At 38.2% G+C, this 12,544-nt stretch overlaps 1 protein-coding gene across 5 annotated transcripts in view; it reads right to left on the minus strand.

Moving 5' to 3' along the window:
* The window catches only part of CYRIA (CYFIP related Rac1 interactor A), a 108,331-nt gene that overhangs the window by 22,799 nt on the left and 72,988 nt on the right, over window positions 1–12,544 (minus strand). For all 5 annotated transcript variants that reach the window (XM_086700068.1, XM_086700065.1, XM_086700066.1 and 2 more), the window contains one exon: window positions 8,770–8,849. In XM_086700068.1, coding sequence (XP_086556194.1) covers window positions 8,770–8,839 — 70 coding nt within the window. In that variant the 5' untranslated portion in view covers window positions 8,840–8,849. The remainder of the gene's footprint in view (window positions 1–8,769; window positions 8,850–12,544) is intronic.

A 12,544-nucleotide genomic window follows, 5' to 3' on the forward strand; every position in this document is an offset into this window, starting at 1 on the left:
TTGTTCCTCCTGACGCAGGAGATGCTCCGCATATAATTACTGAATTAGCATCAATAAAAAAAAAAAAAATCAAAGTTCCTAAGCTTAGACTTCAGGCCCAGCTCTCTGCTGGACACCGGATATGCAGTGATAGAAACATAAGATACCATCAAAATCTTCTCTGCAGGGAAGTTCTTCATGCTGAAGTGAAATGAAAGCAAAGACACCTAGTTATGTAAGAAGGAATTGGAGGGCGCCGGAACAAGTAAATATGTCAGTCAATACAAAAGATCTATTTAAATTACGCACACACACGTGCGTGCACACACATATGTGCACGTGCGCGCGTGCACACACACACACACACACACACACACAGACTATTGAGAGTTTAAAATATAAGGAAAAACACCACCACCACACATGGCAAATGGGGAGTGCATAGCAGATGTCGAAGCAAAACATAAAAGGCACAAGGGTGGAGGGAGGGTGATCGGATATGCTGTGACAAGATTATTGAATTCTTTATGAAATGAAGAAGACATTTTGAAGACAGATTGCAGGAACTTAAAGATGTATATTATAATCTCTACAATAAGCCCTAAGAGGCAGAACTAAAAAGCCAACAGAAAAGATAAATGAGAGTACCGAAATTATTCTATTTCATCAATCATGTTTGAAAAGATTCCGAGAAAAACAAAGAGCAAATACAACAAATAGAAACCAACATCAAGACAGGCTCAAGTACAAACATTAATTAAATGTAAATGGGCTGCTGACCCCAATGAAAAGGTAGATATTATCAGCATGGATGGACAGCTAGAGCCAACTAGCTTTTGTTGTTGACAAGAAGCACACTGTGAAGGTGAAGGCACAGATCAGATGGGGAAACATACGCCATACACACCATAAGCATAAAAAAGCTGTTACGGTCAAAATATAAAATGCTTGAAGATACACTTAACAAAAGATATGCAAGAGCTCTAGTAACTATAAAATACTGCTGAGTGAAATTAAAGAATATCTAAACAAATGGAAAGATATACCATACTCCTAGGTAAGAGAATCAATATCATCTAGATGTCAATTCACCTCAAATTGATCTATGGATTTAATACCATAATAGTCAGGGGCGCCTGGGTAGCTCAGTCGGTTAAGCGTCCCATGGTGACCAAGCATCCCACATGGCTCGGGTCATTATCTCTTGGTTCGTGAGTTCGAGCCCCGTGTCCAGCTCTGTGCTGACAGCTCAGAGCCTGGAGCCTGCTTTGGATTCTGTGTCTCCCTCTCTCTCTGCCCCTCCCCCACTCATGCTCTGTCTCTGTCTCTGTCTCTCTCTCTCTCTCTCTCTCTCTCTCGCTCTCAAAAGTAAATAAACATTAAAAAAATTAATATCATTATAATCAGTATCTCAGCAAGATTATTTTGTAAGAATTGAAAACTTAATTTAAAGTTTATTTAGAAAAGTAAGGGAGCTAGAGTAGTCAAGGCAATCTTGAAAAAGAACAACAAACCTGAAGGACTTACTCTTCTTGACTTTGAGACTTATTATTTGTTATATTTGGGTATTAATTAGTGAAAAAGATCAGTAAAGCAATAAGAAAGAAGAGAAGGCCCAAACGTTACCGTTAACTGATTTCTGATAAGGGCATTCAAGCAATCTACTTGTGCTAGAAAAAGCTGATAACACACGAAAAAAAATAAACCTCTCTCACAAAATACACACAAATTAGTTCAAGACTGGCGACTGACCTAATTTAAAGCTTAAGTTTCTAGAACTTCCAGAAGGAAGCAGTAGAATATCTTTAGGCCCGTCGGGTAGGCCATGATTTCTTAAAAAGGATATAGCGTGTCCTTCATACAAAAGAAAACAATCTTCAATCACACTTCATCAAAATTTAAAACTTCTGTTTACACAAAGTCAAGAAAATAAAGAAACGAGGCCCTGAATGAGTGAAAACATTTGCAAGCGATTAACTCCCAGATGACAGGTATCCAGATGTAAGGAAATCCCACAGTTTATTGATACAAAGAAAAAGAAACTCATTAAAGATGGGAAGAAGACCTAAGTGGTCAATATGGTCTAAAAATGCTAAGCAAATATTCCATAAGCACGTGAAAAAGGTTCAACATTGTCAGTTACCATGGAAATGCAAATTAGAACCACATGCGAGAAAACATCCCACAACCACTAGACTAGCTAAAAGGAAAAGGTTGAGGATACTAAGTGTTGGGGAAGGTGTGGAACGTCTGAAGACTAAGCTGCTGGCAAGAATGGAAATGAATACATCCCATTCAGAAAAATATCTGACACTGTCTTGAAAAGTTGCATAGAACTGACCCGGCAAATCTACTCTTAGGTATGGTAATACAAGAGAAATGATGCCCACGAAGATTCTACAAGAACGTTCACAGCATGTTTAGTCATAGTATCCCAAATCTGGAAGCAGTCTAGGTGTTCATCAACAGGGAATGAACACACAGACTCTCCTACAACAAGAGTATTTAGCAAAAAGGGGGAACAAATTAGCACCACGTAATAACATGGTTGGATAGCAAAAATATTATGTTGAAGGAGAAGAAGATACAAAAAAGCATAGATTGTATAATTCCATTTATATGAAGTCCAAGACCTTATAGATTAGGTAAATTAATCTTCGAGATAGAAATCAGATCTGACCGGTAGTTGTTTCTGGGTGTTTGTCAGGGGCAGGGGATTGTCAGAGAAGAGGCAGACTGGAACTCTCTGGAGTGAAACATCCTGTCTTGACAGAGTGTGGTATTTGTCAAAATTGACTGAAATATACACTTAAGACTTGTGCATTTCAGTGCATATAAATTATGCCTCAATAAAAATAACTGTTAAAAAGTGGAACAGTCAGGCAAAGAAGAGAAGTTATCTATTCTGAGCAGATGGGATGGCTTCAGAATTAACCAGAAGCAAGAAATCAGATTTTCCAAAAGATGCTTATTATTATTATTATTATTGTAACAGCATTATCGTGATATAATTTACTCATTCCAAGTATACATTTCAGTGATGTTTAGTATATTGCCATTGTTGTACGACCACCGACATCATTAATTTTAAAACATTTTCTTTATTTCTCAAGAAACTTTGAACCCATTAGCAATTCCCCATTTCTTCCCAACACCCCCAGGTCCAGACAACCACTAAGGAACTTTTTATCTCTGTAGATTTGCCTAATCTAGACATCCCACATAAATGGAATTATACAATATGTGCTCTTTTTTAACTGTTTTTTTTTAACTTAGCATAATTATTTCAATATATCCATCTATCAGTACTTTACTTTTTATTGCTTAAGAATATTTAAGTGAATGGACACATCACAGTTTATTCGCCCGTTCATGATTTGATGAGTGCTTGGGTTGTTTCCACTTTTTGGCCATTATAAATAATGTTACTATGAATATTTATGTACAAATTTCTGTGTGGATACATTTCTCTTGGGTATATACCTAGGAGTGGAATCATTGGGTGATAGGGTAACGTTATGTTTAGTGTTTGAGGAAATGCTAAACTGTTTTCCAAGCCATCTGTACCATTTTCCATTCACACCAGCAGTGTATGAGGGTTCCAATTTTTTCACAGCCTCACCAACACTTTGATTTATTTTGAGAGAGACAGAGAGAGTGCAAGTGGGGAAGGTGCAGAGAGAGAGGGAGAATCTCAAACAAACTTCACAGCCCAATGCTGGGCTGTAATTCATGAAATTGTGAAATCGTGACCTGAGCTGAAATCTAGAGTCAGAAGCTCAACCAACTGAGCCACCCAGGCGCCCCACTCATCAACACTTTCTACTCTCTCTCTGGTGAAGTGCTATCTCGTGGTTTTGATTTGCGTTTCCCTCTTGGCTAGTGAATGTTTTTTTTCCTGTGCTTATCTGTCATTTGTTTATCTTTGGAGAAACATCGACTCAATCCCCATGGAATATTTTGATAGATCAAGTTGTTTACTGAAACAGAGTGTCTTTGAAGCAAGGTGACTTCGCATAGTTTTTAGTCTACCTGAACTTTGACCTGTCTTAGAGACCTTCCACTCCAAGGCAGATACTGTATGAAGGACTGAAGAAGTGTGCCATTCTAGAGTCATAGGTGTGATTAACGGCTAACTCTCTACTGCCTATGTGGCAAGGGAAAAACACGGCAACGAGAACTAAAAGGGGTTTTCTGTGACCAGTTCTCGAGACCTCAGCTCTGGATCTTGGAAAGGTTGCTTGGTTACATCCCCTGTCCCAAACCCGAGGGTGAGTTAATGCCTCATTTGGATGCATTAGTTAAATGTGGTTCTCAAACTGGTTAATCATCAGAACCACCTGGGAGATGTGGGCAAAAGCAGATCCCTGGAACTAGGCCACTGAATCAGAATTTTGGGAGACTTTCAGACAACCATGTAAAAACCATATCTACCAGATGTTTCTAATGATCATTTCAGTCCGGGAATCACTGAACGATTTCACTGAAAGGCTAATGTCTGCTGCCCACTTTGGGTGCCATTAACGAGTGGATTCAATTGAACAATCATCAACAGACCTTCAGGCATACGTCTTCTGTACAGTGTCTCCCAAACTGTCACTCATGCAAGATTAGGTTGCATTTTACTCCCCCTCTGTCTCCCAGCCTTCAAAGAAGAAATGGAAATATGACAGTAGAGACGGAAAAGGGGAAAAAAAAAAAAAAAAGTAGTGGGTTGAAAAATAAAACAATAAAAAAGATGTTAAGTGGTTGTGTAGAAATGTGAGCAAAGGGTATAGAACTCACTGCAAAGGTCAGACAAGAATTTAAATTAAATCTACACAACTAGAAAACCTTGGGACAGATGTGTCTAATTTTGTATTATATTTTGACCCAGCTTAATTATATCTATTTGACCCAGTTCAATTATATTCCATCACTGACTTCAAAAAGGATATTCAACACTCAAAGTAGAGGTGCCAAATTCATTTAAGCTGTTGCTACATGCTGTTTGGCCTTCCTTCCTCCCTCCCCTTCTTTCTCCTTAACTCTTTGCAATCCAGCCTCTAGACTCAAAGGAATAACTCTTGAATCTGTTTTTCCAGGGGCCACTAGTAGTGGGGTAGTCACTGCCCAACTTGCCATTCCCTTTCCAAGCCTTATCCATCCTGACTACTCTGCAACATGTGAATCCACTTACGTTCCCTCCTTCTTTACTGTCTCTGATCTCCTGACTGCCTCAATCTAACGTGTTCTATTCCGTTCCTTCACAGGGCCAGCATCTGTTACTGAGGCTTTGTTTGGCAATCAGTGTTCCATGGGGCTAAGTGCTGGGTTGCAAAACTGAGCGGTAGGGTCCAGGCCTAGTTTAGTCTCGGCTTAGTGAGATGTTCTCCTTCCTTAATAGTGTAATCTCTTTTTCCTCTTTTCCAGGAAAAGTCCTCCAACTTAATCAACCTCCCTTGAAGCATGAGTACACTTAACATTCCTGCCTGCCGTGCTCTTGTCTGCTTTCTAGTTTTCCCTCAGGGAGTTCAGCTATTCTTTTTTGGTTTTGTTTTTTAATCTTGTTTTAATGTTTATTTATTTTGAAGGAGAGAGACGGAGTATGAGCAGCGGAGGGGCAGAGACAGAGGGAGACACAGAATCTGAAGTGGGCTCCAGGCTCCGAGCCATCAGCACAGAGCCCGATGCAGGGCTCGAAATCAGGAGCTGTGAGATCATGACCTGAGATGAAGTCAGACGCTCAACCGACTGAGCAACCCAGCTCCCCTCAGCTATGCGTTTTGAGGACAAACCCAATTACAGACCCGATTACGGACTGTTAGCCCTGAGCTTCTGCAACCGCTGTGGTCTAGCCCAAGCCAGCCTTCCCTTTCTGCCCGCATTTCCTTTCAGCAAGCACGTGCTATTCTCTCTAAATTGGGCTTCTTGTTCTTCAAACATGCCCTTTCCATTCCTATCCCTATTTCCACTGTTGGAAAACTCTTCTCCCTGTATGCCTATAGAAAAATCACTCATTCTTTAAAACCCATTCCAAAGGCCACCTTTTGCTGGAAGACTTCTCTAGTTCCTTCCGTAGTCTTCCGTTTCCTGAAACCAGATGCGTTCTTTTTCTCCTTCTTTACTCCCAGGGTGTGGTGTGCCCTTAAGCCCCTTATTTTATCTTGTCTTGAACTATGGGCTGATATTATCTGCAAAGTAGCCTCAGACTCCATTAGGCAATGACTGTCCTTGTTTAGCTCTGTCTCTCTGACATTGTCTGCCTTACATGGATGCTTGTACCCATATTCCACATACCACTACTGAGTTGAGCTGAAATCTACAGACTTAAAGAAAAATCATGACCACAGCTGACCTTTCCTACCCTTCTGGTCCATCATCATTCTGTTTTGAAAATCACCGTTAGGAAATAGGGTTTTCAGGATTGAGAAAAAAGTATTTTTTCCATGAGATGTCTTGGTTCGCAGAGAAATAAGATGTCCTTCCCTAGTCAGAAATGGAGGTTGCTTGTGATAAGCACTTAAGGAGGATAAAAGCCAGAAACCTGTGTTCACGTTCCCATCTTCATAGTGAAGTCATCTTCACTATTGACTTCTGTCCAGTTATTTATCTTTTTAGAGTCTCAGTGAAATAATGTTAACCTTCTCCTTGGGATTGATGAGGAAATAAATAGTTTATATATTTTCTATAAATTGATAGTTTTATATTTTCCTTAAATACTATTGCTCTAGTCCTAATGAGCCACAAGGCATGAGAATCCATTCTACATGTTCCTTGTTGAAGAAATTATTAACATATCTACAAATTGAGTTTCAGTACCATAAGCCACTATCAAAATTCAGGATGTTTAAATGTTTTTGTTTTTGTTTTTGTTTTAGCCACCATGACCTTTTTAAAAATAAGAAAAAGCTAAGGAACTATTCAAACTACAAGACTGAGCAGACCAGACTACTGGGTCATAAGAAAGAAGGAGAGCAGTCCCTCTGCTATAGCCAGGGGCTGGGGATCCCCTGAGGAATAACCTCAGAACTCTGGTACTCCAGAGAACACCCTTTGAAAACCAGTGCTTTAAATCCCTGAAGATTTTTATTTTATCACTTGGAAGGCTTTTAAAATTAGACTTGACAAGGAACTCAAAACTACTCTTTATAAAAGCACAGAAAGCCAAGAATCCAAAAACAGGTAAATAGACAAATGGGGGCCACTGAACCTGGTAGGCAATTATAAGCAGCATGTGCAGATGTGTGTAGAATTCAGAGCTTCAAAAAAAAAAGTGCAGACATTTGACTACCTTAGGTGTTCATATGCCCCCCAAGTTTTCAGTGAATGGGGTATTTTACCTCCACGTCTGTTTTGGACTTCGTACATGCTAGTTGCAACAGTGTAAAATGCGTGCGACAAGAAGTGGAAGGAATCAACTAAACATGCAAGTAGTAATACGAGGGGGTAGGATAAGAGGTGACTTATCTTGTAAAATTCTTTAAAGTGACTAATAAATTTTCATTTTAACAACAATAGTAACAACAACAAAGATATGTATATGGGAGTTGCGAAAGTTACACGAGTAAAAAAGCCCATTCCTTTCAATGTGTCAAATCACTCTATTGTTGAGTTCCCACCTACACTGCTGGCCACCTATGCCACCTAGCCAAGCACAAGCCAACCCAACTCAACCCAGCTCAACCAGTCCAACAGAACCCAGCCCAACCCAATCAAAACCAACCAAACCATCCAAGCAACGATACCAGCAAAATGAGTTAAATCAGAAATGAGATATCCTCATGGAATATAATCTAGATTCAACACTTTTTTTAGGACCCATGAGTCTTGGGAGTACTTTTCCTTTCCAAGTAGCTATTTTATACTCACGAAAGATTCGGCAAAGGCATATCTAGGGAGCAGTCATCTTTTGCTTTACTGTATCTTGAACGGGTCTTCTAACATTTACTTAGAAAATCTCTGTCAGCAAGTTTAATATATATGCCATGAAATTCTGACTTATTTTTTGATCTAAGTAGATACTCGAAAACTTAAAGTTTAAAGCAGATTAAAGTTTGCAACAAACAGTGAACACTGGGAATAGGAACATTTAATGTTCTTGCTATTGCAGAATTGTAATTTAGAAAAGGGGGAATACAGGAGTGAAGGTGGAACCATAAGCTTAGTTGATAAAACATGAATGTGTCACTCATTTGAAAATATATTCAACCAAGAAAATAAACAAGATAAGAATAATAGCCTCCATGTTTATTCAGTCATAATGCACAAGCCACTTTACTTTAGAAAAAAAAAATAAATTTTTCATAAAAGAAACATAACCTTCAAATTAAAGGGGGGTATCTCAAAATTTTGAAATAGTTTTGTGCAATCAAATAACATAAAAAAACAGAGATGACTCAAAAATAATCTGTAAGCCTATTTTCTAGTTCTATAAATTTTTTTGTGTCTAGTGATATTTGTGATATTAATCTACATAAGTTATATACATACTATTTTTCTTTAGAATATGACCTAGCATTTCATAAAAATTATTAAGAAAAATACATGATGATGACTGATGCTAGCTGATGAAAGCTGACTGGTTGTAAAATCCAAGAAAACCCTACATACATTACAAATTTTTCCTATTAGGTTTCTTAAAAAAATAACAGGAAAAGAAAGAAATAAAATGATCTTTGAAGACTCAGAACGAACGGTAACATTTGGATTTAAGTATCATCTAAAATCTTTATGTTATAACTTCTCTATCAACAAGCTATTAAGACAGTAAAACGTTCCCGTCATTATCATTTGATTTTTGGAACTTACTTTCAAAATCCAGGAAAAAATGTGGATAGTTTTCAATTTCTCTGGTAAGGACTTTGAGCAGGTTTCCCATCCCAGCAAACCTAGGAGAGGCAATACAAAACCAAATACCATTAAAAGGATGAAAAATAGACTTTTTTTTTTAAGAAAAAAAAAATAGACTTCTTAAAGGGTTGGACATATTTTACTAATTTGTGTACATCACTCTGGACTTCCAATAGCTGCATCTGATATAAAATATCTCCACACCAGATGACTAGTAACTTAGCAACTCCTTCCTGAATCAGGGTAGGATAAACATCTGTGAGGTCCTGGCTCTCCAGAAGTTAGGGATATCCAGTGTAAAACATATAAAGTATGACAGTGAGAAGAATGTCACAAGCTGTCTCTGAAGAATACACTTGTATCTTGGGTCTCATTCATAATAATGACAATTAACCAAAGAACACTCTATTCTAAGAATCAGGTACTTTAGTTATAGGAGGCAGGGCTTAGGTGTATTTATGGGTTTACCTTTGCCCTTCACCAAGTCCTTGAATCTTTACAGTTAATACTTCAGCATTGCTTTGTTTCCTTTCCACTGATGTGAGAACATACCATGTTAATGGACAAGCACAACAAGAGCATTATTAAAATATCTTTCCAGAAAGGTCAGTTTCTTAAAATTTCTGGAGAAAGGAGTTTAGAAAACACAGATTTACAGCTCCGGAGACCCCTCATGGCCTGTGGAGGAGGCCAGATTTCCCAGAGGTGCAACTAGCTGGAAAGTCAGAAGCTCTCATAATTTGACATTTCAGTGGTAACAAGATTGGGTACTTCATGAAGTGTAAACATGAAAAGGTATTCATATTAATCCAAAAAGTTATTTTCAATGAAATTAAAGCATAATTACATGGGTGAATCAAACCAGCAGAGAAATACGAATTTGATACATATTTGCAATCCCAACTTAAAAAAAGAAAGAATAGGGAAATAGTTATTATTGAGGTAGAACACAAAATTTCTACTTCTCTCAGCCCTAGACGTTAAACTATTTTCTTCAGGAGGCCACTGGTCCATTCAATCATTCGGCACCTACTCATGGAGCCACAGTTTGATGCTGGATGCTGTGCTCTTTGGAAGGCATTTCTCTAACTCACGACTCAGACACCTCAGTTTGTAAAGGATCAACTTGAAAAATCATTGGACCAGTAAAAGAAAACCGCAAGGCTGCAGTTTTCTCTGCACAGGGCTTCCAACAGTGTTTATGCTGACACAGGAATTCCTAAAAATACACCACTGTAAGAAAGATGTGATGAGAGGAGAATGCTTTGTGTGAGTCAGTATGCAGCCAGAAGTTCCCTTGGATGCAGAAGGTGGTAGTCTAGTCCCCATAATCCTCCCATGAAAAAACACCTGCACACATCATCCACAGTATAGGTCACTAATGTGGAGCTAGAAAAGAGACTGGGGAAGCCTGATTTCCATCCTAGTTCTGTTACCCAGGGCAAGCTGCCTTACTTCTCCAAACCTCAGTTTTCTCATCCGTAAAATGAGTTTTTGAAATTTATCGATTTCAGGGCACTTAGGTGGCTCAGTTGGTTAAGCCTCCAACTCTTGATCTCGGCTCAGGTCATGATCTCAGAGTCATGAGACCCCACATAGGGCTTACCATTGAGTATGGAGCCTGCTTGGGATTCTCTCTCTCCCTCTCTCTCTGTCCCTCCCTCACTCATTCTCTCTCTCTCTCTCTCTCTCTCTCTCAAAATAAAATAAAATTAGTGAAATGTTATCTATTTCATTGAGTCTTGAGGATTAGTGAGATAGAAATATAAAATGCTTAGCACATCACGTACAGGAAGTGCTCAAGAAATGTTATGTACTACCAGTGTTAATGATGATGATGATACCACCATAATCATTATGATGATTACAACAGCCTTCAAATACTTATTTAGGATTATCCTATGGAAGGTGGATTAATAGGTTGCATGCAGCTCTAGGGAAGAGAGCTGGGTCACTGAAGAAATAATTGAAGAAGATCTTCATTCAGAGTCATGAAAAACAAAACATTAGAGTTGTCTGAGCATTGAGGGCTTTGCCTTGTGAAATAGTGAAGTTCCTGTAACTGGTGGTGTTTAAGTAGAAATGTGTTCTACCAGCCTGAAAAAATATTGCAAAAATGAATTATGTGTTGGGCAGAAGGTTGGACAAGATACTTCTTAGACTTCCCATCTCGTGGTATATGAATATCTGGGCATGCACATACACGTGGGTGCACACACATACACACACGTGTATGCACACACTGGGAAGCAAACACCATGCTTTGCTCTTCCAAAAAGAATCTTCCTTATTCTTTCTGTCATTTTTCTCTTCCTCCCATGTACACTTCTTTTTAAGATACCTTTGAGCAAAAGCCCTGTATGAGGTAGATCCTGCCAAATTCAGAAGCTCAGAACTGGTATAGTCCATTCCTACTGCTGAGCAACATTCACAAGCCCTCCTGGGGTCTCTTGGAAAGAATCTGTTTCCAGCTTAATGAACAGTTCCACTTCAGACCTGGAGACACTTCTGATAGTAAGATGATTCTACAGTTTAACAGCAGTCCCAGATTCCACATAAAATGCCTTAATGGAAGTTAAATATTCTTGATTTTCCTGGTTTTGTGCTATTAATGTGTCGCAAGAGACCTGAATGGATTTAGCTGCCTCCTAAAACTCTGTCTTGTGCATGATTCTACTGTCAGACTACCTGGGTGGGAAATATGTCAATCCTTTGAAATTAGCAACAGCCTGAAAGGAATACACGTGGAGATACAATCAAATATCACCTGGCTACAGAATTCTAGATGTTCAAAAGAATAAAAGATGTTATTTAAGCTGGTTGGCTCATGTAGTCAAACATTTTGGAACATGATTCTAACATCAACTGGGGTCAATTAAGGAACTCCCAATATTCTAGATGTTTCATACCCCAAACAGGAAATGTCTACAACAATGACTGTGGAACATTATGTAGTATTAGGGGTCAAGTGCAGTCCTATGAAAGCTGCAATTCAATACACACTCTTTGAATAAGCACAGAACGATTTGAGGATTTCTATTCCTCTTCAAGGTCAACAAGAACCCACAGAAGTGTATGCTGGCTTAAGGTCTAAAAAGTGAGTTAACATCACACAGACAGTCACTGAGAAGAGACCCCAGGATCCACTTGGAAGGGATCCTCACCCATGGGGCTTGCACCACAGCCCCAGCCATGACCTTCATGGCAGTGACTGCTCTTTGCAAAGAGCTCCTCTGTGCATACAAAATCCATTGCTATGCAGTGCATTACTAATGAGATGGTTTCATTAATACGATGTTTATTTTTAATATTTTTAATATTTTTAATATTTTTAATATTATTTTTATTATTTTTATTATTTTTAATTATTTTTATTTTTAATATTTTTTATTTTTATTTTTTATTTTTATTATTTTTAATATTTTTATTTTAATATTTTTATTATTTTTAATATTTTTAAATTTTTAATTATTTTTAATATTTTTTTATTTTTATTTTTAATATTTCATCTTGTTCCATAAAAGAACATAAGATAAGTTATTACACACTATTAGAAAATGCAAATACTTACATAGCACAAGTGGGGAGAAGAAAGAAATAAAAGTGGAGCAGGAAGATAAATAGCAAGTAGTATGTGAATTATAGGTCATCTGGGCCATAAAGTCTTCATGTTTACTGGAGACAAGTGTTCAATTTGGACCTGAGCTTCTGCGGGCCGGCCAAAGCAAAGGAG

The sequence above is a fragment of the Puma concolor genome, chromosome A3 (genome assembly GCF_028749965.1).
Source record: "Puma concolor isolate L17-30 chromosome A3, mPumCon1.1.hap2, whole genome shotgun sequence".
In the NCBI taxonomy this organism is placed as follows: domain Eukaryota; kingdom Metazoa; phylum Chordata; class Mammalia; order Carnivora; family Felidae; genus Puma; species Puma concolor.